This window comes from Arachis ipaensis, chromosome B4 (genome assembly GCF_059453495.1).
Source record: "Arachis ipaensis isolate K30076 ecotype BB chromosome B4, ASM5945349v1, whole genome shotgun sequence".
Taxonomy (NCBI): domain Eukaryota; kingdom Viridiplantae; phylum Streptophyta; class Magnoliopsida; order Fabales; family Fabaceae; genus Arachis; species Arachis ipaensis.
Window position 1 is genome coordinate 137,428,368 of NC_142439.1, and position 26,650 is coordinate 137,455,017.

The following is a 26,650-nucleotide window of genomic DNA, read 5'->3' on the forward strand; positions in this document are numbered from 1 at the left end:
TAAAAAATTAATAATTATATTAATTTTAATTAATTAATTAAGTAGGACCACAATAGAGATTGAACTTAGTTCTTTTTAATAGAGAAGAGAAAAATGTTTAGAGTTTTTATTTACTATTTATAACACAAAAATTGATGTAGAGTTTTTTTTTTATGATAAGTTGGTCATAAATAGAGATTGAGATAAGTTTTCTACTAAAAATGATCTAAATATTTGGGTACATAAATACTTATATGGAACTGAATTTTAAAGTAATAGTAAGTTTTTGTCTTCAAAAAATTGTTGAACTACACTCTACAAGAGCGTTAATTTTAGCTATTAAAAATCGTTGCAGTAAGTTAAATAATTAAAACATCTAAAAAAAATCGTTGCAGTAGATTAAATAATTAAAACATCTATAGTGAGTTTTGAGAAGCAAATACTTGTGCAAATAGATTGACATGACAAGAACATAAACTTCAGTTGAAATGTTTGTGTATTTCTTTAAATTTTCATGCAGATTTTATTAGAATTGTATTTTCTAAAATAGTTTTTGTCTAATTTTTTTTGGACTTTATGTCCCATTATCTATAAAAGAGTAACTTAATTATTTTAGATTACTCTTTATTATTGTTATTTTATTTTTCTATAATTTTTTTATTAAAATTATTTTTAAAATAATATATAGTAAAAGAATAACATTATTAAATCAGAAAGTATCAAAATCATTCTTATTTTATATATTTTAAATATATTTATATTCTAATGTATATTTTATATAAATAATTAATTAATAGTTATTTATAATGTACAATATTATTATAAATAAAAGAAAAATTTAAAATATTTTAAAAATATTAATTATAAAAAATATATCTAATATATATTAATTAAAATTAATTATTAAAATAATTAGAATGCATATTCTAAAAACATTTGAAAAAAAAAAAAAAAAGACTCAACTACTATGCTTTTGACAAGAAAGGAAAGTTAGTACCAGAAGCCAGCTACATTGACTGACACAAGTTATAAACCTTGCTTTTGCTTGCAATGCATTGTCACTGCAATATCCATCATCGTTATTGAATGCACACGTGAATATTACCAAAAAAGGATAAAATTATATTCTTTTTTTTTTCGGTAAATTAAAATATAACTTGTAGTCCCAATATCTTATTGGGCCATATTGGGCCTGATTATTTAATTGCATTTACTTACATAACTCATTATCTACATTGAAGCCCACCTGCGTTCATATAAGCCCAGAAAGAAAAAGTTAATTGGTATATCATCATGCATAATTGCATATACCGTGTGTTTCTTACTTTCTTGCCAAATATTTGACACTGACATTACAGAAAATTTTATGAATGTATATGCATGGTTCATCAGTAAAAAATTTAAGTATGTTGATTATTTAAATATTATTTTATGCAACAAAAACAGATTTCTATTGAATTAAATTATTAATACTTAATTAGAGAGAGAGAGAGAGAGATGTTGATACCGTAACAGCTACTTGTTCGGTGACCTATGTCTCCAATGCATGCGAATGCGTGACGCCACGACGCGACATTTATTCGCCTACTTCGTGCGCGTAACAAAAAAATTATTTATATTTATTAAGTAGAATTAATGTATATTTTATTTTTAGCAGAGCAAAAATATTAAAAAATTATTAAAAATTATTATTTTTTATTATTAATTAATTATTAATATTTAAAAATATAAAATAAAATATATTGTAATATTAATAAATTAAATTAAATAAACAATAAAATAATAACAAAAAATAATAATTCGCATGATCCTAACATTTTTCTCAGCAGGATACAGTAAAAATATGCCTGATTAGATTAAGTCAGATTTAGAATTTAGTTATTTGTTTTAAAAATATATTATAAAAATATAATAAAAAGACCTTTTGTAGTTATATGTATTTAATGAATTAAAAATATAAAAACTTTTCTTTCTAATAATTCTTTTAGTAAAATGTTGTTTCGAATAATATTTTAAAAAAAATTATATTTAAACACTATTTATTAAATAAAGAATATTATATTCTTTAGTAACTAAACAAATATTATTTTTTATTTATCTTATTTTATAATAATAATTCAATTTTAATGTTTATAATATAAAATTTAAAATGTTTTTTATATTTTTTTAATCTCTGATGACAAATTAAATTAAAAAAAACTACACTCTTTTGCATTAGCATTAGCATTAGCCTTTAGAGTTTAGAGCAAGTATTAAGTATTAAGTATTAACTAATGGAAGACCTTAAAAATATATTACAAGTTAAATAAATTAAATAAAAAATTAAAAATTAAAAGAGCAGTTAATGAGTTGTTGTTGAGGTAGACGTGGGTCTCAAGTCTCAACGGTCTCGTGAATGTCTTCTTCTTCCTCCACGTGTCCTCCTCTAACACTTTCTCACACTTTCCGAGAAAAAGAAACCAAGCAAGACGAAAGGGAAAGTGAGAGAGTACCCCAAAAAAAGAAAAAAAAAATCAGAAAACAGCGTTCGTAAGAAACCATTATACCTTACCCATCGTCATCACCAAACTCTTTCTTGTCCCAACCACTCCACCAATTCACACCTATTTCTTCTTCCTCTCGATCTTTCCAGAAATCAAGTAAACCAAAAGAAAAAAAAAAAAAAGATAACAATCGTTATACACCTTCACCGTTAAATTCGACGATGGCGGAATCTTCGAGCAACACTCGCCTATCGAATTCTTCCGACGAGGTTTCAGTCTACTTGGACGCCGAACCTCGATCTACTACCGACATTGCCACCACCTCATCATCTTCAGGTATATCATGGTTCTTTTATGGTGTTAGATCGCGTTACGTTCTACTTAATCTCATGTAATGTAGTGGAATTGATATAATTTTATAGGAATAGTGAAGAATCAAAGTTCATGTGGTTACAGTGTGTATTTTTGGATAGTTTAATCAAAGTTCACGTGTTAAGTTCGGCCTTTTGTAGATTGCGTTCTGATTAAGGTAGTGTAATTGTTGTTAGTGTAGTTTATAGTAGAATATGGAATAGTGACTGTGAAATTAAAATACAATGTGTATTTCAAATATGGAATGGTACTATTTTTGTGTTTTTGGATTGGCCTTACGCAGGGCATGTTGACAGGGACACGTCAACTACTAGGCATAGTTTGGCTGAAGTCATGGCTATGGCTGAAGCTGAAGCTGAACGTGCACCGACTCGTCATAGCCGGTATCACCGCCAAAAGAGTGCTACTAAAGTTAGGAAGAACACCGGAATTGGCTCCATTATGAAGTTCCTTGATGAGAATCTTCCCGCCAAGAAAAGGGTACCACAAAATATCACATTTGATTGATTGTTTATCTTCATGGAGTTTTATATTAAATATTTTAATTAAGGAATTTAGGTGTTGTACATATTAGATTTCTGCATCACTGATTTAGATGACTGTAGGGAAGTTCTGCTACCTAGAAGTGTTATTAAATGCCATTTGGAATGACAAGCTACCATAATCCTATGATATATACATATTAAATTTTAGCCATTACCTTGGTCCTGTATTATTTTCTATCACTTGAGCATTAGTCTATGACAAGCGGTTGCATTGCAGGCCACATAGAAAAAATATAGATTAGATTACTTAGCTTATTAAAGAAAATAGATTGGAAAAAATAATGAATTTGCAGGTAATAATTTTGTTACTAGTAAATACTTTATATACGAAGAAGATGTCACTTGCTGAATACACTAGCATTCATCTGCATCTACTAGTGTTACATTTGTATCTTTGGCTTCAAACATCATAGTTTGGTGTTCTTAAATTTTCTGTTTTGAATCTGAAAAAAATACATTTGCAAATGTTGCAGCTGCGATTTCTAAAAAGAGCTTCTGTGATTAAGGATGATGGCACTGTCGAATTTGATGTACCAAGAGATATCAAGCCCCCAGAAAACATTGGAACTACGGTTACCTCTAGGGAACTTTGCAATGAATCTGGGGAAGCAACACCCTATTATGATATTCATCCACTTCAAATAGTAATGCTTATAGTTGGCACTCGGGGAGATGTCCAGCCATTTGTTGCTATTGGGAAGCGTCTACAGGTTTTTTTTTATATTCCTGGTTTCTCGTGTATAATTCCTGGTCCATGCACCAAAGTAATATTTTTGTTTTAACTCACTAAGATATTAGGATGATTTGGTTTAAGCCCTTTCAAATAATTTGAACTTGCCAAAACAATTTATCATAAGTACTTTAGGGACTAAGATAAAATACGGTCTCTTGAGACTACAGTTATTGCCTTCCCTTGCACCCACTCCATAGGAATCTTGGCTTATTCTTGACCACCAGCTGTGTATTTTGACTAATATGTTATACTGTCGTCCTCTCCTGTATCCTGTAATGAATGTCAATTGTGCTTCTTAGTTAGGGCAGAACAATATCAAAACTTTTTGAGTCTTTCAAAAATCTAGAGGTCTTTATGTTTCAATTTTTCTTTTCATTTGTTCCTCTTAGACGATCGCAGCTCTTGTAATTTACTCTTGTGCTGTAATATAGCCTGTTTAAGACGGAATTTTTTTGCAGGAAGATGGCCACAGAGTTAGGCTAGCTAGCCATAAGAATTTCAAAGATTTTGTTTTGAGTGCAGGCTTGGAGTTTTACCCTTTAGGTGGAGATCCCAAGGTTCTTGCTGGTTGTAAGTGTTTCTTATCTTACCTCTTAGATAACCATTCTGAATTTAGCTTGTTTTAATTTAATGATGATTAAAGAGTATATATGCTCACTAGAACTCCTATGTTTTAAGTGGGTTCACATTTTAGTGTAAATTGAATTGTAGAGAGTTAATACTCAATTTGGTTTCTGAACTTGCACGGGAGCTTCAATTTAGTCTCTGAAGTTTCAATTGCCTCGATTTAGTCTCCAAACTTTGCAAACCATTAGTCCCTGGGACAATTTTTAGGCACACAAACGTTAATGGAGCGCTGACCTGGACAGTCAGGTGCCACGCTAGAACCTATAAAATTATGCAACTTTGGTTTTGGCGCTCAAATAGCCCAAAAACAACGCCGTATCACTTGCTTTGGTAGGAAAAGTTTCAATAAACATCACTTACGATGTTTTTGGGCTATTTGAGTGCCAAAACCAAAACGACGTCATTTTATAGAGTACAACGTGTCATCCGGCTGTTCACGTAATGTATGTGCGTTGTAAATTGTTTCAGGGACTAAATAGAGACAATTGAAACTTTAGGGACTAAACTGAGGCTCGTGTGCAAGTTCAGGACCAATTTAGATAGTGGGATATCTCATGTAGCTATTTTTCAAACATAATTTAGATCCATTTCATCTTTTCAAATGAGCTACTCTCTGTCACCCTTGCCCCGTTAACAAGAAATGTCAACATGACACTTATGCTGTAGAAATAGACATTTATTTGCAAACATGAAGAAAAATATGGCTTGAATTGATACAATGACAAATTAACAGGTGTTCAAATATTTTGATCTACTTCAATGAAGGTAATTGAAGAATTGATATCAAATCAAGAAATGTGATCTACTCTATAAGAAAGGAAGATAAAAAAAATTGGATGTGCCAGTTTTTACGAGAGGAATGTTGGTTTTATTCTTTTGAATGCATGACCATATACCAGTAGCCATATCAAAAAGATTTCTTCTCCTTGCTCATGCTTTCATATTATTAATATGTTTATTTATATGCTTTCTTCAGATATGGTCAAGAATAAAGGCTTCTTGCCGTCGGGCCGCTCAGAAATTCATAAACAAAGAAATCAGATAAAAGCTATTATAAACTCTTTGCTTCCAGCTTGCAACAGTGCTGATCCAGATACTCATGTTGCATTTAATGCAGATGCAATAATTGCCAACCCTCCAGCATACGGTTAGACCCTAAATTTTTTTTGTCCCTTTCCATTCATCACAATAACACAATCAATAACATAGACAACAAAGTGTCTTTCTATTGTAATGAGAATGTAATCAAACATTTTATCAAATGACAAGAGATTGTATAGTAACCAAAACTGGATTCAACAACAAACTTGCTGCCTGGTAAAATTAAGGAATTTGATCCTCTAAAGTGTAGAGGTACAGTTTACAGATTAAAGTGCAGAATGGTAATCTCAGTTCATTATACTGTGCTTGTATTGCATAAAAATCCAAGCTGCTAATCCATAAGTGCGCGTGCATTTCATAGAATGCCATTCTTAAGTTTAAATTATTTTTTACAGTATTACCTAAAGGTACCACGGTTTGAAGATTACATTGTCAAATAATGATAATGGTATATTGCTAAGAGTTATATAGGAGAGATTAACTTGCGACCTGTTTCAGCGATTGTGAGAATCAAATCATGGCAGAAAGAGAAGGAAAGGGAAATGCCTTTCACCATTGATGATTTGATGTCTTAGTTTTTACAATGTCCATAATGAGTGAATCATATCTTAGATCTTGACAAGAATTTCCTCCTTTTGTGTAACTAAGAATGGAAAAGTCAATCACAAATTGCTAATAGGAAATTGAAAGAAATTCATTGACAGAGTATAGAAATGACTATAAAATTAACAAATAATGTGGCATTGTTTACATCCAATGTATGATGAAAAAATATCTCACGTTCTTTTAATGTATGAAATTATGCAGGGCATACTCATGTTGCTGAGTTTCTAAAAGTTCCACTTCACATATTCTTTACAATGCCATGGACGTAAGTCTTGCTTGGTACACGGACTAATCCTGCACTTAGTCACCTGTATTTTTGACCGAATTATGTGCTATATTGCATCATTCATTGACTTGGGCATTAGGAAGGTTCTCAGTAAGGCTCGTTTATTGATTTGTTGTTAGCATAAAGATTATATGAGCAACTAATATAGGTATAAGGATCTTATTCTAATGATGTTTGACTATATTTTCAGGCCAACAAATGAATTCCCTCATCCTCTTTCCCGCGTTAAGCAACAAATTGCATATAGAGTAAGTTACATGGCCTCGGAGAGTTAATCCAACATAATCAATCTATTAGTTTCACTTGATATGACTAAGTTATCGGTTTTTTGTATGTCTTTCAGCTGTCATATCAAATAGTTGATTCTTTAATCTGGCTTGGAATACGAGATTTAATAAATGAATTTAGGAAGAAGAAGCTAAAGCTAAGGCCTATTACTTATCTAAGTGGATATTATACGTCCCCTCCTAACATGCCCTATGGTTATATATGGAGCCCTCATTTGGTCCCTAAACCAAAAGGTTAGATATGCATTTATATTTTATAGTGTCATCTCATCTTTCCATTTTTGGCACTCTCTAACTCCGAGCTGTTTCTTGATGATGTTACGATAGACTGTTTGTGTTTTGCTTCTTGTTTTGCAGATTGGGGACCCAACATTGATGTTGTTGGATTTTGTTTCCTTGACCTTGCTTCAGATTATGAGCCACCAATATCATTATTAGAGTGGCTTGAAGAAGGCGAAAAGGAAGGCAAAAAACCTATATATATTGGATTTGGTAGCCTTGTGAGTTTCTTTGTGATTGTTCACTTGTTTGGTCTTTTGGATATGTGATTACACAGCAATAAATTTGCAGCTTTTTTCCCTCGAGTCTAGCAACCAGTATAATCTAACTGGAGTTGTCAAGTCTGTCCATTATGGAGTGATATCCCAGCACTAATTATTTCCATAAGCAACACTCAAACTTGAGACCCTGCTTAAAGAGAATAAGTTCAACCAATAATTGTTGGTGCATTCTTTTTTGTCTGAATATAACCTTCTCAGGTAACTTTTGCAATGAACCATAATTAACTCAGTGGTTTGTCCCTATTCAGGCATTGAATTGAATGTAACTTAACTTATTTTGTGATGGGACTTTGGAAAATTTAATGTGGAAGTGATAGTTAAGAGCCTAATTATTATGTCCTGTTCCAGGAAGTGTCCACAACTAAAGTTTGAGTATTCCTATACCAACAACACTAATTATGAGAGCTCTTTCCTGAATTGAGTGGTGTATAAGGATTAATCTTATTTAGATGGCAAAACATCAGGAAAGGATAGCCCTAGAAGCTAAATGCTTGGCAATAGCCAAAGCAGATATAGAAAACCGCTCTGAGCTACTCCTTTTTTTCTATGTTGTCATTCTACACTTGATCTAGTTAACTGTCAAAATATTTGCCACTACTAAAATGTCTGCAAACCCATTCTAATGTAATTTCCTTTTCTTTTTTAATCTTATTTTGAGCAGCCTCTAGAGCAGCCAGACAAAATGACACAAATTATAATTGAAGCTCTGGATAAGACCGGGCAGAGAGGAATCATCAACAAAGGCTGGGGTGGACTTGGGAATTGTGAGTCTTGATTTTCTGCCTGTATCATGCCAGCAGTATACTGCATTTTTCACCTCATTGTGAAGCATATAGTAATTTCTGTTTCTCAGTGGCAGAAACAAAGAAATCCGTGTACTTATTGGACAACTGTCCACATGATTGGCTATTCCTAAGATGCAAGGCTGTGGTAAGTATACAACTTCTCTAAGTGGCTTAGAAGTCAATTGTTTTGAGCATAACATTGAAACTTGGTTGTAAGATGTTGTAAATGTTTCCAGGTGCATCATGGGGGTGCTGGAACAACTGCTGCTGGTCTTAGAGCTGCAGTAATGTATCTTGCATTTGTGAATTTTGTAATCTAAGTGGTATATTCATCCTACAACAAGAACATCTCTGTTTGTTTCTGCAGTGCCCAACAACAATTGTACCATTCTTTGGGGACCAGCCATTTTGGGGAGAGCGAGTGCATGCCAGAGGAGTAGGCCCGGCACCGATTCCAGTGGATGAATTTACATTAGGCAGGCTGGTTGATGCTATAAACTATATGCTGAAGCCAGAGGTAATATATATATATATATGCGATCAAAGTGGTTAGTATTTGTCTCACACCATATGTACCAGAAAAAAGGAAAGTAGAGAAAGCTTTTAGATGTAAAGGGAACTAATCATCAGAGACAAAGCCAAGCATAAGATCCATTTATAGTTTCCTCCTAAAATACAGCATGGAATCATACAGAAGAGAGTATAAATAAAACAAATGCAAGTTATGTTCACAATTTTGGCTTTTTATTAGCACTACATGTTTTACATCGTTCTTACATCTCACAGGTGAAAAGGAATGCCGAAGAACTTGCCGATGCCATGAAACATGAAGATGGGGTAGCAGGAGCAGTTGCAGCCTTCTATAAACATTATCATCCTCAAACACCTGATTCCGAGACCAACCATCAACCGGTAGCCACCATGCCTAGACTTGGGTTCTCCTTCCTAGGATGCTTTGGTCTCTCTAGATCTAAATCCACAACTTCTAGATAGATATCAATCTTCGTTATTCTAGATAGATATAAATCCTCGTACAACTAACTTGTTCACTTAAATCACATGTTCACCCTTCAGTCTATTCTAATGTAATGTGCCATTAAGAAATGTAAATCGTGTTTTCTTTTATGCTGTGTAATCAATCATCTCCATGGATATTTCTGAATGATCCATCAGGATCTAATTTACTTGTAAATGATAATCACTCTTCTCTCTTATTTAGCAGCAAATAGTGAATGTTCCTGCTCCTCATTTCATTGATCAATGCTACTTGTTTTACACCCACTGCTGGATGGAATGTAAATTCCATTTATTTTAGGTCCTATGTCTTCTTATACTGAGAAATCAAGGTATATTAACTCGGATTCTTACAAATGTTATTTCAGATATCATTGCTCCAATCTCTGTTGACACTTATACTAGAAAAGCAGAGTATTTTGTGCATTCTTCTCTAAGTTTCTATAGATGAATTTATAGTTTGTGAACTCAGGTAAACTATTTTTTAGAAGTTGTGACGATGTGAAAGATTGCTGTGTTCCAATCTCATTACATGCATAAAAAAATGGATGGAAGATAGCAAAAGAACTATACATAATTAATTTCACAACTTCAAAGATTTAGGACTGAGCCTGATAAACTTCGCCTTTCTGACTTGTGTCATCTTTGCTCATGGATGGATCAATTTCCTTAGTTGACATTTGTAATGAGGGCACGATTGGAGGTTTTATTCTGCGTGTAACTGTCATCTTCAACCCTTGTGTTGTATGAATTGTTGCTCCAGTAGTCATCTCAACCTATGACAGCAAAATTTATCATTCAGATTCTGCTTAGTACATTGCAGTTTCAGTGAAGCAATTGAATTTGCTTCAAGACCATTATTCAAGGCAAAAAGTTTTGTTAAAAACAATGACAGGTTCCTGAGACTTGATCAAACATTGTTAAATATCACAACAAAAGAAACAAACTTACCGGTGGGGCTCCAACTGCCATTTGAAAGTTGAACCGTCTAACAAGCATGGCAAGTGCTACTATGGTCTACCATAAGTATCATAAGATCATGCAAGTGAAAAATTATCATTAGTATGTGAGGAATAGCAAATCATGTCTCATATAATCATAGGGTTTAGGCTTTACGTCTCGAATCTCCTATAAAAAGGACAGTCCGGTGAACAAACAAATACACCCTTAACCTCACAAGTCACAACAATATAACATTCACATTACCTCATATGAAGCAAACAAATCACCAACACATTTCCTCGGTCCTCCCCCAAAAGGAAGATACCTGAAAGAGAGAGTAGCAATATTACTTGCATGAAAATAAAGTACAGAATAGAACAACAAAAATAAATTAGGTGCAGATAAAATATACTTGAAGTTTTGATTTGTCTCATTGGGGTTAGGTCCATCTACTGGCCATCTTTCTGGTTGAAACTTATCAGCTTCATCCCATAGGTTTGGACTACGATGCAGGTTCCAGACAGATATAAAGATATCTTCACCTCTGCAAGTAATTGATGGCGTAAAATCATTACATTTCAGAAAAGAATACTCTAAGTTGGCCGAAACAAAAATGATCGATATTCATCCCTTAAGCTTACATCCTCATTGTTTCATAAATTACTGTGATTTCACATGTGAAGTAGTAGGCGTATAGCGCAATGTGAATTCAGCCACGAAATTTTTCTATATAGAGAGGTAAGTGTGTTTTCTGTAACAGGGTAGTTTTCTTTATAGAAGAAAAGCAAGATATAAGTTAATGAAATCTTAGACTGGATAGTGTAATTTACTAACGAAAAAGACTTACTAAACTACACAAAGAATCCATTAGCATTACCTGTTTATAGGATACTCGCCGAGCATATCATTCTCAAGAGAGCGACGGATCAACACTGGTGGTTGAGGGTAAAGCCTCATTGACTGAATAATGAATATATTTCAATAAGTTTAACAATTATAAAAAAAATCAGCTCTAATACTATAGCAAGTCTCCTTTCTACCTCATTGATCACTCGGGTTGTATATCGGAGTTTCTTCATGTCTTCGATCGTTGGAAATCGATCCCCTAGTACGGAGTCAACCTATGAAAATTTATACATTGTTAGATTCTTGTGAGTGGAAACTTAATCGTTACTTTGATAATAATCTGAAAGCTAAAAAAGAATCTCATGAAACCTCTTCTTGGAGCTTTGACACGACGCTAGGCTCCTGCAGCCAACAGAAACAGCAAATAAAAGGACTATTATTTTAGACATTAATGCATTATAAATCAAGTTTACACATTATTAAATTGAACCACAAATCTGTTTGCATGCATGTGTACGTGCATGTGACTATTCGTGTGTGCACGTGCGTGTGCGAGTGTATAATGCAGCAGTGAGACCACAAATTATACCTTTGATAGAAGATAGAAGGTCCAAGTTAAAACAGCAGCTGAAGTTTCATGTCCAGCGATGAGCATTGTCATTAAATCATCGCGGAGTTGCTTACTCGACACCTACAAAGAGTCATTAGTTTGCAATTATGTCAAATTCTTGTTTCCTCAACTAAAATAACTTGAGAAATAAGCTAACATACATCATCTCCTGATGCCAACAAGAAATGCAGAATACTTGGATCTTGCTCATTCATGTACTCCTCGTGAAACTGTAACTCTTCTTCGTCCACCATTCTCTGCAAATGATAATTGAAAAAAATATTAAAAATGTATGAGATACCACCACAGGTTTAGCAGACTCTAGCATTATAAAGGTTCACAATGGGAATCAAGTTAATTATTTTGGAGGTCCCTATAATTTAACTCAATTTCAATCGGGTCCCTATAGCTTAAAAGTTTGTAAATAGTAATTAGGTGCCTACATTATACAAAAGTTTTAATTTGGTCTTTATATTTTAAACATTTAAATTTTTCATGATTAAAATCTCCATAGTATACCAAAATTTTCAGAATAAATATAAGGCTTGATTACCAAAATTTTTAAACAAAAGGGACTTGATTTATCATCCAATGAAGAACTTCTAGTATGACTAAACAAACCTTTTTGAGAATTTAAGCTTGCATCACCCTATGGTGAATATTACCTTGCATATTGCTACCAGCTCATTAAGTGTATCATTGACCAATTTAAGAGCAGCAGAAACCTTCCTTTGACGCGGTGATATGTCTTTCCATATTGGGATCTCCCATACTGGAATCGGAGAAACGCTTCGATCTTCTGCTTCTCTCAGTACAGTATATACAGCCTGATCTAATTAGGTAAGGTACAACAATATGAAGCTTGTATATAAAGTGATTTCACTATACTTGCTAAACTCAAACATCAAACATGATAAACATACAAGGGTAGGGGAATATTCCAAGAACATACCTCAACTATACCGGTATCATTTGTTAAACTGTCGAAATCATAATTGAATACTGCCTTTCCAATGATGTCCAAGGTCAATCGAGAGAAAAGTGATTCCATCTCAACATCTTCCCCGTCAGATGCAGCATCATCTAGCTTCTTGCAGAGCCTATCTGTGGCTTGTCCAAAAAGGCTAATCATCGTCACTACGTACTACATCACAATCGAGAAACAAAAACAAGAAAGAGATCAAGAAGCTGTAGCAAAGATTTACAAAAAAGTAAGGGTGAAGTAGCTATTGAATATCCAATCAATTATGCACGGTTCAATGTACACTTCCTAACAGAGATACACATGCTTATCTGCACAATGCAGGATTAGTTCATCCAATATAAGAAGTGAACCTTTTAAATCATGACCTATGCACCATAATCCTATCTAGCATATTAATTTTTTGGGAGTTCAAATAAATTTGTCCAAAAACACTAGACAAACCTTCAGATGCAATGCTGGGACTATAGCTCGTCGTCGAACTCGCCACACTTCCCCATCAGCCGGGATGAGCCCTGTCCCCATTACAAACTCTAGGATCTCAGCCAAGATACCCTGCAAATGGAAACTAGTACAAAATGAGGGCCAAAGCAGAAAGGCTGTTTTACAAGGGTAGTCATTCTTCACTATCGAATTGATCACCTTCGAATAAGCCTTTGAATTGTCTCTCAAGATGTGTTTCGCTATAGACGGATCAGATACAATCAAAAAGGACTGTAAACCAAGGAGACAAACTCAGTTATCAACTGGATTTGAATCAATTTTCAGGAGCAAAAAATTGATCCGGTGAGAGCAAAATCCTCATTGCCTATCCTATTCCTGTGTAGTAAGTAATAAGGAATTGCTTACAAAGGGATGAAACTAACCTTTGGTCCAAAAGTCAACCTGAAAATTCCACCGTATGTGAGGTAAAGTTCATACAATGGAATGAAGAATGCCTCACTTCTAATAGCCTTGACAGATCCTTTTGCCTCAGGAATTTCGGGGTAATCACCTTCCCCTGCCGCCCAACCGAGCAAAAACCCCACAACCTCTTTGGGCACCCCCACCTTTAACAAGCTCTTCTTCAACATAGAACTTAAACTAAGATCAAAACCCACAAGAACAGAACAAACCATAACATAAGCAAATAAAAATCATGTCATATTCTTATAGATCATAACCAGTTCTTACACCATATCTCTCAATTTTTGCAGCTAACTACCCCCCTCCATTCCAAAATATCTATCATCTTGGAAATTTAGTATATTCATAGTTCAATGAATATGGTTACAGAGATATCCAAATTTATTGAATTATGAATGTACCAAATTTTCAAACCGACAGAGTGAGTAACTAACTAACCCCATCATAGAATTACAAAAGCAAATGCATGAAATAAGGTAAAGTTAGAAACTTTAAGGTTGTTTATGCATACCCAGATTGCTGCTTCACTGTGAATTCACCTGAGGCAATTCTAGCAGACAATTCAGCTCTTCTTTTCTCCTCAAGAAGCTTCTCAACATTCTTGACACCATCATCGTCCTTAGAACTATTAGGGCCCCTTCCATTGGAAGAGGAACATGCAATCACAGGTAAACAATACCCTCTTTGTGTAGAAAGTGAACGGAAGCACCAACAAGAAGAAGAATAATAAGAAGATGAAGAGAAAGTAGTGATGGATTTGATTCCATTTATGTGAAGCTGTTTGTAACTGAATCGTTTGTTGGGAATAGAGAGAGAAAGAGGAGAAGCATGAGGAAAAGCAACATGGGAAGCCATGGGTAACATAACAAAGCACCAAACCAATAATAATCAGAAAAGGTAACAGTTTGGGTTAGTGTTAGGACTTGGAAAGAGATAAGTAAGTGGTTAATGGAGAACACTCAAAACTCAAGAGTGTGTCGGATTGTACATAGGAATCTTTGGAACCATCATATGCTAAACATGTGCAACTTGGTTACAAGATACCGTTTTCTCTAGCTTCCATTGTTAAATATGTTCGTGTCATAGTAAGCCACGTTTGCTTGGTCATCAACAAGTATAGTTTCATTTCTGAATAATGATAAAATACACTGATTTTGTATTATATAAGGGTCAATTCATACCCTTTCGAAAAAAAAAAAGAAAAAAAAAAGAGGGTCAATTCATAGATTTCATACTTTTAGTATTACTAGAATTGATGTAATTTACTAATTTCTATGGATACCAGAACCGTACTGAAGTGACCCGATTGACCGGGTTAATTAATAACTCAATTTAGATCCACCCAGCAAAAATAAAATGAATATATATTTTATAAAATATATAAATTAATTTAAAATTAATAATTATAAAATTAAAAAATTTATACATAAGTTAAATTTTAAGTAAATTATAAAAATACTTAATTTGAATTTTTTTATTTTATATTATTATTTTTAATTTTTTTTAGTCATTTTTATAGATTATATTTAAATACTATAGTACAAATATAAAATTATTTAGATGAAATACAAGTTTGAATATAAGTTTCAATAGTTGAAATTAATTTTAAATTTTATAATTTTTTTATTCACGATAATAATATATATTTTTAATAATATCAAAATTAAATAATATTAAAAAATATAAATTGTTAAAAAAAAGTGATATATGAATGATATAACTAATGAAGATAATATAATTAGACTTGAAAAACTAAAACTGTAAAACAAAAAATTGTAAAGGACATGATATATAGTTAAATTAACATTCAACATTCAACATTCCACTTTCTAATTTTGTTTTTTATGGCTCACAATATTATCATGTATTTTTAATAATATTATAAATGATATTAAAAATATAAATTGTTGAAAGAAAAAAAAAAGTGACATATGTATATTATAACTAATGAATACAATTGTTGAAGGAAAAAAAGAAATGAGATATAGATATTAATATTATAACTAATAATACAATTAGACTAAAATAAAATTATAAAAGATATGATATATATAGTTAAAATTAATATTTTTTTAGTTTTATTTTTTATGACTCACGATAATATCATATATTTTAAATGATATTATAATTAAATAATATTAAAAAATATAAATTATTGAAAGAAAAAAAAAATATATAGATGATATAACTAATGAATATTATTAGACCAAAAATAAAAAATTTGAAAAAAATTGTAAAGTTCTAATGTTTTAGGAATTTATTATCCAATATACATGTTTAGCAAACTAAAAAAAATTATGGGCATCAACCAAATCTTTAAATATTTGTACAAAACATTAGTAAGAATGGAGGAAAAAGAATAAAAGAGACGATATTATGTGAAAAGAGGAGATAAAGAATATGTGCGAAGTAAATGTTAGTTGATTTATATAGTAAATATAAGGAGTATATAAAGGAGCATGAAAGAAGATGATGAATTATATTTTATTACTCAATTTATACCTACTAAAAAAAATAATATTAACATTGTAATTATATAATATCCTACATAAAAGTAAAGAATAAAAATATGAAAAACATAAAGTAACATAAAAAAATAAATGTCATAAGAGTGAGAAAAAAAATAAAAAAGAATTTTAAATTGTAATTTTATATAATAAACATAAGAACGAATGACTATAAAAAAGGTGATAAATTATGTTTATACCTATTAAAAAAAATAATATTAATATTGAAGGTATATAATATCTTATATAAAAATAAAAAATAATAATTAAATACGAAAATTATAGAAGAATATAAAAAAAATAAATGTCATGACTCATGACTCATAACTCACGAGAGTGAGAAGCTAAGGAAAATGAAAAAAAAAACTCTAAGCTATAGCACATGAAAAATAGAAACAAAAGGATTAAAAATCAATTCAATCAAAAATAAAAAAAATTAAAAAGTAATTCAATTAGATAAATAGTAAGTAAATTATGCTAGCTAATTAACTATGACAAGGCATAATATTAAAAAATTATAGGACTAAAGAATTATTTGGGTGAGCATTTATAAAAAAAAAAAATTTAAAATGATTTTTTTAAAAAATTTAAAAATAAAAATAATTTTATATTTAAATATCTCATATAAAAATATCTTTTTATCTAATAATTATGTTAGATAAAACAATATAAAAATACTTTTATGTTTATTTATTATGTTAAAAATATATTTTTTTAAATAAAAAGATGATTAATAGTCAAACTAATTCTTAAAAAATTGGCTATTCCTCAAATTTGTTCCTGAATAATTTTTCTAATTAAATTAGTCCTAAAAAATTTAAATTTAACCGTGTTTGTCCTTCCGTTAATGGCTTAACAGATTCTGTTAAGAAAAGCCACATAAAACGTTAACCATCCCTAAAACAAACGATGCAATTTTGATTATAAGGATTAAATTGATACAAAATGATGCCATTTTATATGATTATTGAGAGTAAACTCTTTCACTCCTCCATTTACATTGTTAATTTCATCTTGTTTCACTTCCTCTTCTCTATTGATTAGAACGGAAAAAAACACCAAGATAAAGTTAATTACATATTTTATTGGAATTTTTCTGTCAACAAAATATTTTAATTTTTTTATATTATTTTAATTATTTATAGTTGCTAGTAAAGTGAGCACCACCAGTTCTTCGTAATTCATTCTAATGAAAAGGTTGCACATTTTTTTTTTTACTTTATTCCCAAAATTCTATCTTTTTGTTCATTTGCCGTTTTCCAATTTTGCAAGGGCCACGGGAAATAATTTCACATCACAATCAATTTTACAATTAATATTAGTAGTAATAGCATATTTTTAATAATATTAGACCTGTGATGCTGAAAATGGTGAGTCTGATTGGAGGTTAGAGTTGCGCCTTAGAAAGATTTGGTGGCGGATGGCGGAATCATCACTAGGGTTGACAATAAGTAGAGTAGAGTAGGATTTGGATTCTACCCTAACCCAACTCACGGGTTGAAAATTTTATTAAAACTCTACTTTATTCTATCCACGAGTTGAGAATCTCTCAACCCTAACCTTACTCGACCTTAAAATTCTAAACCCTACCCTATCTTACCCTACCCGCAGAAATATCAAATTTTTTTAAAGTAAATATAAAATTCTATCATTTTGAATTTTATACATATTAATAACATAAAAAATAAAAAACTAATGCTTTAAATTACTAAATTAACTAACTAGTTTTAGTGGTTGTTCACTTATTGTAAGTCATTATATAAGGGAGGTTGTAGGTTCAACTCTCACTTCCTTTATTATATACCTAATTTTTATAAAATGTGTGTTATATATGAGGTGCGAATAAGGTAGGATAGGATACACCCTAAACCCGTATCCTACCCTATCTGCAGCGGGTCGGGTAGCCTACCCTATCTGAACGGATTGGATCGGATTGAGTACCCGCGGGTAGGATATGAATTGCCAACCCTAATCATCACCCAAAAGATCCTTGGTCATGAAAAATTATTGGAGTAAGAGAGGCGGCGACCTTGGAGGAGGAAGTTTTGGTGATATATATGGTTGCTTGTTACAAAAATAGAAAATTATTAACGAAACTGTTAATTTATTGACGAAAAATAAATGTGATTAAATTTAAATTTTTTAATGACTAATTTAATTGAAAAAATTATTCAAAAATGAATAACTAATGAATACAATTAGATTAAAAAATAAAAAAAAAACTTCAAAAAATTATAAAGGTCTAGATGAAATAAGTAAAAGTCTAAAAATGTATTCAAAGATTACTTTAAATTCTGTTTTAATATATTTTAAATAGATAAATAGATTAATCACCAAAACTGATTTATTTTTGGATAAAATTTAGTCGTCGATGAATTGATCAAAAACTAAAAAAATTAGTAAATCGATCAATTTGATCTGATTTTTTAATAATTAATTATTTAAAATAATAGGGTAAAGTATATTTTTTATTCTTAAAATTTGGTAAAAGTTTCAAAAATACCTCTAAGTTTTATTTTATTTTAATTTTGTCCCAAAAGTTTTCGATTTACATCAAATATACCTTCTACGGCTAAATTTTCAAAAAGTCTAAGACCAATCTAACAATAATGCATAAAAATTATACTTGATTTGCTTGTGTTGAGGGTTATTCTTATGAAATTGTTGTTGAATTGATTTTAAATTTTTTAAAAAATTAGCCGTCAGAAATATATTTAATACAAATAAAAAAATTTTGGGACAAAATTGAAACAAAATAAAACTTATTAAAGACATTTTTTAAATTTTTGTCAAATTTCAAGAACAAAAAATATACTTTACCCAAAATAATAAAATACAAAAAATATCTTTTTAAAAAATATATTTTCATATATAAATATATTATTTTATTATATATAGTTCAACTTCAATTAAATCTTTTTTAAACCTTTAAACTTATGAATTTCAAATTATCTCTATTTGAAGATTGATTCAAGTTTTTGAACTTTAGTAATTTCTATAGTTCTAAGAATTGGGTTAGATTATACCATTTAATCGATTCAACCGAAAATTAATCACTTTTTTTTTGTTTTTTCTTTTAATAACCAACTTCAAGATTACTGTTGCAAACCGATGAAAATTGGTCTAATCATCCTACGATTATTTGATAGGCTAGGCTAAGCAAACTTTGTTTTCTTAAAACAAAGAAAAGATCCTCAAATCCCATGAATGACATTTTAGTTATACCTTTTAAAAAACTGTAAAGAAGAAAAAAAAAAGTGAAGGTAGATATTATTATGCGATTATGTAATTTAATTGATATTGAATTATTGATTTTAGGTTTTTAAGAGTTTATATTAATATATTTATATAAATTTTACTATAAAAAAAACGTTGAATATCGTCGAATTTAGCGGTGGATTTTGACGACGGATTTATCGATAAATTTATTGGCAGATATGGCAATAAATTTATTAGATAAAAAGGTTACTGCCGGATTGATATTCCAACGGTAAATTCGTCAGTAATAATTGGAGGAAAAACAAAAAAACTTGGCGCCAAAATTACCGTATAATTTACCGTCAGATTTATCCGCCGGTAAATCTCAATTAATGAAACATTGCGTTTTGGTCATGCGCAATGCATTACCATTGAATTTACCGGCCTCTCCCCTCACTTTCGAGAACACCCTTTGATTTTCTCTCTCCCATTCTCCTCTCTCTTCTCTCTGCCCTTCAACATCCTCCGGCAACCCTCCGCCAGTACTGTCCACCTCCATTCTCCTCTAAAATCTGCGTCAAGTTGCCTGGATCGTGTTTCGTTGCTTCAAACGGAGTTGTTCCATCTGTCTCTGCCATCGTTGGAAGATTTGCAGCTGCCGCCCCCACTGTCGCAGAAGCTATGTCTCTCCACCATTGTCCAGGTAGGTTGCTCTCATCTCTCTCCTTATTCCATTCTGCTGTTATTTTTTTTAATAAAAAATCTAACCCCTTTTTTTTTCTAACCCCCTTTTTACCCTAACAGCATCTCGTCGCTGATTGTTCTGATCTTCTTCAGCTTCTGTTAGTTGTTCTTCTTGTTGCTGATTCTTCTTGTTAATTGTTATGTTGTTGTCGCATAGATGTTCAGTTCTTGTAGTTATTGAATTTATTTGCTGCTACTGTTCTTGATTACTTAAATTTTTTGCTAATAATTGTTTAGTTATCGTAGTTATTGTTGTTATTGTTCTTATTGATTTGTTAGTGATTGTTGCTATTGTTGTCATTATTCTTGTTGATTTATTAAATTTTTTGCTAATAATTGTTATGTTCTTCTAGATCTCTGCTTTGAGCCTTGTTTTTTGTGTCTCCATTGTGTTTGGAAACGTGTTGTTGAGGTGTCTTTCTGTGTCGTTTAACCAAGCAATTGGTGCTTGCTACAACACCTATCTTCATTGCCCTTTTTCTCTTCAAGAGGCAGGCTTACAAAGTGGTTCGAGGTTTGATTTCTCTTTTCTTATTTAGTTTTCTTTGTTTATATATGTTTTGGATGAGATAGTCATTTGAGTTGAAGATAAACTGAAGTAAGATTTGTTAGTAACTAAGAATCTTCTCTCTTAGTAGGTTATGTTGTTGATGAAAAAGAGTAGCTCATATCATTGGAAAAAAGAGGGTGTTAGCCATTTCATAAGTATAGCTTGTGTTTTCTGATAGTTGAAATGCACGATTTTCATATCATTGATGTGGTTTATTAACTATTATGGTTGTTGTTGGTGTTTACAGTGTCTAATTAAGTTATAGTTCTGTTTATGCACTTTTCTATAGGTAAAAATTACATATTTCATAATTTCTATAGTGTTTTGCGATCATTTAATTCAAGTTGCAACTCATCCACTTGATTTTCAGCAATTACTGATAGTAGAATGGCGGAAAACGACATCATGGATGATGATATAATATAAGTTAGTTTTTGTTTTTGTTTTACTTCTTTTTTTCTTTTTATTTTTGTGTTTTTATTCCCTAATGGTGATTTACTTCATTGTCAAACGGTGTTTGATAACATTATGTGATACTGAATTAAGTTAAGTTACTTCATTAAATTTGGTTTTGTGGTTCTGTAACATGTAGAATATGAAAACAAAGAGAATAACATAGTAATAATTTCTATTTATGTTATCGGTATGTGTATGTTTTATAAGGTAAGTAATTGGTTTTTTTCTTTCCACATCTGATTGTGTACTGCTTATATAAAATGAACAATTATGCCTTTCTTTATGCTTTGTTATTTTTTGTTTTCAGCTTTCTTATGATTTTGTGATTTATTTAGGGTGTAGGAGTTTGTTCAATTTAATGATCTTGTGATTTGTTGAATGGATTGCAAATTATATAGGAATTATTTTTTGAATCTTTAGCTTTTTGATTTGTCATTATTTAGCTCCCATGTAAGTGGTAGATTTCATTCATGAATGAATGAAGTAGTTCCAAAGTAAAAGAAAAGAGATTAAAAAAAAACCTGGTTCATCTTCTTTATTCAAAATTTTTGTTTGTGAGTTTTCAACTAAAAATTATAGACAAATTATTTTAAGAAATTCTAAAATTTTAAATTTTATTAGTTTAGAAATTATTAAATTTAAATATTTAAAATTGTATAGTAAATTTTCAAAAAAAATTTTAAAAAAAATTAAAATTTACGTTTATTATCGGATTTACCGCCAATTAAATCTGCCGGCAACTATTAATTTAATTATTAATAATAAATCATAAATTACCGTTGGATTTATCGAAAAAAAATCAGATGATAACAGGCTCCATAATTTTGCAATTAAAAATTTATATCTGCTGGTAATTAGTAGCAGATGAAAAAATTTGTCGATAAATAATTATCAACGAGGTTTATATTATCAGATTTATTTTACCATTAAATCCGATAATAAACAGATTATTGGCAAATTTTTTTATTAAATTCACCGATATATCCGATGGTATTCAACTACTTTTTTGTAGTGTTTATTATATATCTATTTGATTTGATTCAATTATCATTCATTAAAGATTGAAACACTGATCTTTTAAATCAACCACTTAGCTTGAACGGGTTATTACTAATCGAAACTTAAGAACATTTACTAATTTTACTTCAAACTAAAATAAGACCCGCACGATACACAGGGCGATAAATTAATAATAGTATATAATAAATATTAAAAATTGTTATGTTTTGTAGAAATAAATTAAATATATATAAATTAAAGTTAAATTTAAAAACTGTTTTATTTAAAATAATTTGTAGTATAAAAAGTTTGGATGTTGGAGTTGTAAAAAGTAACATTTTTATTTGACAGTTTGATTTTTTCATTTCTTTTAGTTGGTAGTTTGAAGCAGTTGTGTCCAATAATTTTTTTGCTTCGTCACCAAATAGTACAAAAGTTGTTGTAACACTTTAATCTGAAACCTTTAATTGAATTCTGAACCTAGAATAAATATTGGGTTAGTAACTAATAATTTGATAGATGAGATTATGAAAAGTATATAAAGTTACCTTATTGTTGGATATTGTGGTGTTTAATTACATGTTCCATAAATGTAGTTGTTTCCTTTTTTTTATATGCTTTCTTCTTGTATTTTTCACATTCAACATAGTTCCATCCAAATTTGTCATCAATTTCGTTTATAGTTGCTAAAATTGTGAAGATCTTTTCCTATTCTAATATTCAATTTATGTTATCATTAGGTATATGGTATTTGAGTAAGTATGAATATATGATGCATGTTGTGAGTTTTTTTTGTCATACCTGATGATCATCAGATTCTCATTGCATGACCATTAGATATTGGATAGTTATTCGATTTCTAATCATTCTGCTATGAAAGAATGATGCTCTATTGAGTAAGTTTGAGATGTGTAGTTCGAAAATAATTTTTTTGTGCTAAATTTGATGTTATTTGAAGGAATAGTGATAAGAGACTTATATAAGTAATTTAAATAGTGTTGAGTTAAGAAATTAACTAAATTAATTAGTGATGACAAACATTATTTTTGGCAAAATAAATAATTAGAGTTGCTTAATTAACAAGTATATGTTGCTAATTACTTATTATATGTTGCAGGCCAAAATGTGAATTACAGCCCAAATGGAATGAGAAACAAAACAAGTTTGATGGGCTGGTAAATCAAGCAAAGCCCAAAAGGAAGCAAGCTTAAGAAATTAAAATGAGCCAAGCATATCTCTACCCGATCCAAGCCCAATTTTGTTTCAGCAAACAATTCCCTCCATCTTGCTCCAACCAAAGCAACGTTCCTCTCCTCTCTAATCAAGTCAAATCAAGAGTTCAGAAAAGTAAGAAAGAGAAAGAGAGAAAAAGCTTCCTCCATAAGCCAATAACCAAAGAAGCAAGAGAGAGAGAGTTGAAGCTTGAAGCACAGAAGCTAAAACAGAAATCCCAAGCTAAATCAAGCTTAAGAAAGGTAATCCATCTCATCTTGCATGCATCAAATCTTCATCCCTTCTTCCCAACTCTCTGCACTACCCGAAAATGGCTTTGAAGGGAAAGTTGTTTGATGCCCCATTCTGCTGTGTATCTACGGACTTAATCAAAACTTGGGGACCAAGTTGCATCTCTATGGTTCAGATTTGGTTGACCATTGGAAAAACAATTTTGGTTACTTCTTCATGGCTTTCGGTCAAGTTGGAAAAGTCAGAAGCAAAGGTTACTCTTTGATGTTAATGAAGAAAAAGTAAGCTTGTGGGTTGGTGAAGCTCAAGGCTCAAGATGTTGACCTTGGAAGAAGAACCAAGGAACATGCAAGGAGATAAAAAGGAGTCTGCTGTTCATTCAGGGGCAAGGAGAGAAAACCAGTGAACCTGAGGTGTTTGTTCTAAGAGAGTTCTTTGAAGAAGTTCAACTAACTGGACAGTGTAACCTAATCAAAGGTGCATTCCGCCAGTATGAAGAACTGAATCAGAGGCTTGCTAATCTGGTTTTTCGCATAGCACAGAGACTGTTGATGAAGTCAATCTCCTTCATGTTTTACTGATTGTAATGTACTTTTCTAAGCTTATCTTTCTGTAATTTCTTGAGAGAAAAGGCATTGTGAGAAAGCTTGAGAAAAAGCCATGAGTGGAAAAAGGCTGAGAGATACACTTGAGAGAAAAGCCTAGAGTTATTTTCTGATTTCTTTAGGTTGTTTAAGTGTCTTGTATCTAGTATCTGAATGGTATCCCTTTCTTAGTTGGGTTAGCACTAAGAGTGAGTAGTTAGGTATTAGCATAGCCAATGTCAAGTTAGGTTAGAACTTGAGTGTGAGAGGATTGTGTCAATCCTGTGAAATTGGTGTATGTAATACTGTTAACTATAGTGAAATTCTTCCATGGTTGTGGAGGAGACTGGATGTAGGTTGCATAGCACAAGGCAACCGAACCAGGATACATGCTGGTGTTAGCTTTTTCTCCTCTGCTCTGTTCTGTTTTCTGATATTCATGAGACAAAAATAAATTGTCTCATAAATTTCCGCTGCTGAGTTCAAACAGAATCAGAATTGTATTCTTGTTTAAAAAGGGTCATAACAGCAACTAAAATGAAGGCATCGATTCAACCCCCCCTTCTCTAAGCCTACCACAACCTTCAATTGGTATCAGGAGCTAAGGTCTCAAGAATCAAGCTTAACCACTTGGAGCAAAGATCCAATGGCGAACAATCTGGGCACAACCACAGTTGCCTACACCCTCACTGAAGGCCAGTCAAACAATCGGCCACCTTTCTTCAACGGAAAGAACTATTCCTAGTGGAAAGAAAGGATAAGGATCTTCATCCAATCCATTGACTACAACATATGGAAGATCGTTGTGAGCGGTCCCAAGATCCCAACAAAAACAAGTGCTGATGGAGTGGTGACTCCAAAAGAAGAAGCTGAATGGAATGAAGATGACAAAAAGAAGATAGAGCTGAACGCTAAAGCAATCAACCTTCTTCACTGTGCTATCAGCTTTGAAGAGTACCGGAAGGTGTCTAGATGCAAGACAGCCAAAGAAATCTGGGAAAAACTCCAGGTTACACACGAAGGCACTAAACAAGTCAAAGAAACGAGGATTGATATGCTACGAAAAGAGTACGAGATGTTTAGCATGAAGGATGGAGAAAGCATTGATGAAGCGTTTGAGAGATTCTCAATCATAATCAACAACCTTGATGCTATGGGTACAAACTATGCAGAACAAACCTTGGTGAGAAAACTCCTTAGAAGCCTCACAAAAGAATGGGAAAACACTGCCATTGTCCTAACCGAGAGCAACAACATAAGTCCCATAACCTATGATAAGCTGAGAGGAAAACTCCTTGCCTATGAAGCCACACACACAAACACAGACTCAAAGAAAAAGGGAATAGCCCTCAAGTCACAAATAGAACCAAAAGAAAGTGAGTCTAGTGATGGTATTTCAAATGATGAGCTTTTGTTTTTTGCTAGGAAATTTAGAAGGATGATGAAAGACAAGGGTAAATACAAGGGTTCAAGCTCAAAGGAGCACAAGATCGACTTCAGCAAGGTGACGTGCCATCATTGCAAGGAGGCTGGACACTTCAAGCTAAACTGTCAAAAACTCAAAAAGGAGGACAAAGGAAAGAATGAAAGGAAGAGAATGCTCATGGCAGCTTGGGAGGATCTCGAGAACGACTCCAATGAGGAAGAAGAGTCTGAAGGTGAAGACAAAGACTGTTTCATGGCTGGAAACAAAAATTTTGATGAGGTAAATTACTTTGATTTGTCTATGGATGATTTACATGCTATTATTGATGATCTCACCTTAAACACCTCAAAACTGCTTGACAAGTACAATGAGTGCAGATCTGAAAGAGATGTGTTAAGAGCTGAAAATAATTTTTTAAAAGAAAAAGTGAAGGAAACTGAATGTGCTTTAGACATCATTGAAGAAAACAGATTTCTAAAATCTGAACTTGAAAAATTAAAAGGAAAGCACATTGTGGATCCTTCACATGAGTTAATTGCTGAAAATGAAAGATTAAATGATATGGTTAAAAGGCTGAATGGTGACTTAGCAAAATTTGCTCAAGGTTCTAGTAACTTGGACAAATTACTTGCAAGTCAAAGACCATTGTTTAAAAAATCTGGTTTAGGCTACATAGCCAAGGAAGACATAGTTTCTAATATTTCCTCTATAAAGTTTGTGGCTTCTTCATCAAATACCAAACCAAACAAATCTGGTATTGAAAATGCTTCAACATTTGAAGAAAAATTTGATGAAGTATACACAAGTGAAACTGAGCCTTCACCAAGAACTGAACCGAGTTCAAACCGGCCAGGTTTGGGTTACATTTCAAAAAATGAGGCTGTTTTCAAGAAACCACCATTTTACAACAAAACCTCATACTCGAAAGGTAAAAATGTTCAAAGAAATTCTGGTGAAAATGCTTTTGCAAAGAGGAATAACTTCAATAAAATCAGTTTGTCAAAAGAAATGCATCTCCTCCAAAAACCAGAAAATTTCAACACTTTAATCATTTCAAG

At 31.7% G+C, this 26,650-nt stretch overlaps 2 protein-coding genes across 2 annotated transcripts; one reads left to right on the forward strand and one right to left on the reverse strand.

The window, feature by feature from the left end:
* The first annotated feature begins 2,461 nt into the window (after positions 1 to 2,461).
* On the forward strand, positions 2,462 to 9,625 carry LOC107635113 (sterol 3-beta-glucosyltransferase UGT80A2). The gene is made up of 14 exons (XM_088483580.1): positions 2,462 to 2,798; positions 3,118 to 3,314; positions 3,853 to 4,089; positions 4,571 to 4,682; positions 5,716 to 5,886; positions 6,648 to 6,711; positions 6,923 to 6,980; positions 7,076 to 7,253; positions 7,377 to 7,519; positions 8,241 to 8,343; positions 8,433 to 8,509; positions 8,601 to 8,648; positions 8,732 to 8,881; positions 9,151 to 9,625. The coding sequence occupies exons 1-14, from the start codon at positions 2,684 to 2,686 to the stop codon at positions 9,355 to 9,357; spliced, it is 1,860 nt and encodes a 619-aa protein (XP_088339706.1). The 5' UTR covers positions 2,462 to 2,683; the 3' UTR covers positions 9,358 to 9,625.
* Positions 9,626 to 9,795: 170 nt separating this feature from the next.
* CYP97A3 (cytochrome P450, family 97, subfamily A, polypeptide 3) lies at positions 9,796 to 14,798 on the reverse strand. Its single transcript, XM_088483579.1, has 15 exons — positions 14,176 to 14,798; positions 13,625 to 13,841; positions 13,401 to 13,472; positions 13,203 to 13,313; positions 12,729 to 12,920; positions 12,442 to 12,603; positions 11,938 to 12,033; positions 11,756 to 11,857; positions 11,536 to 11,568; positions 11,361 to 11,441; positions 11,198 to 11,280; positions 10,733 to 10,864; positions 10,585 to 10,645; positions 10,330 to 10,395; positions 9,796 to 10,154 (listed from the first exon to the last, which is right to left on the reverse strand). The coding sequence occupies exons 1-15, from the start codon at positions 14,526 to 14,528 to the stop codon at positions 9,978 to 9,980; spliced, it is 1,938 nt and encodes a 645-aa protein (XP_088339705.1). The 5' UTR covers positions 14,529 to 14,798; the 3' UTR covers positions 9,796 to 9,977.
* Positions 14,799 to 26,650: the final 11,852 nt, after the last annotated feature.

Coding starts and splice junctions, on each gene's coding strand:
- LOC107635113 (XM_088483580.1), top strand. CDS start 2,684: ATGGCGGAATCTTCGAGCAACACTCGCCTATCGAATTCTTCCGACGAG. Junction 8,344..8,432: donor CTGGGGTGGACTTGGGAATT/GTGAGTCTTGAT, acceptor TCTGTTTCTCAG/TGGCAGAAACAAAGAAATCC. Junction 8,882..9,150: donor ACTATATGCTGAAGCCAGAG/GTAATATATATA, acceptor TACATCTCACAG/GTGAAAAGGAATGCCGAAGA.
- CYP97A3 (XM_088483579.1), bottom strand. CDS start 14,528: ATGTTACCCATGGCTTCCCATGTTGCTTTTCCTCATGCTTCTCCTCTT. Junction 13,473..13,624: donor GGTTGACTTTTGGACCAAAG/GTTAGTTTCATC, acceptor CTTGGTTTACAG/TCCTTTTTGATTGTATCTGA. Junction 11,858..11,937: donor TGTTGGCATCAGGAGATGAT/GTATGTTAGCTT, acceptor GACTCTTTGTAG/GTGTCGAGTAAGCAACTCCG.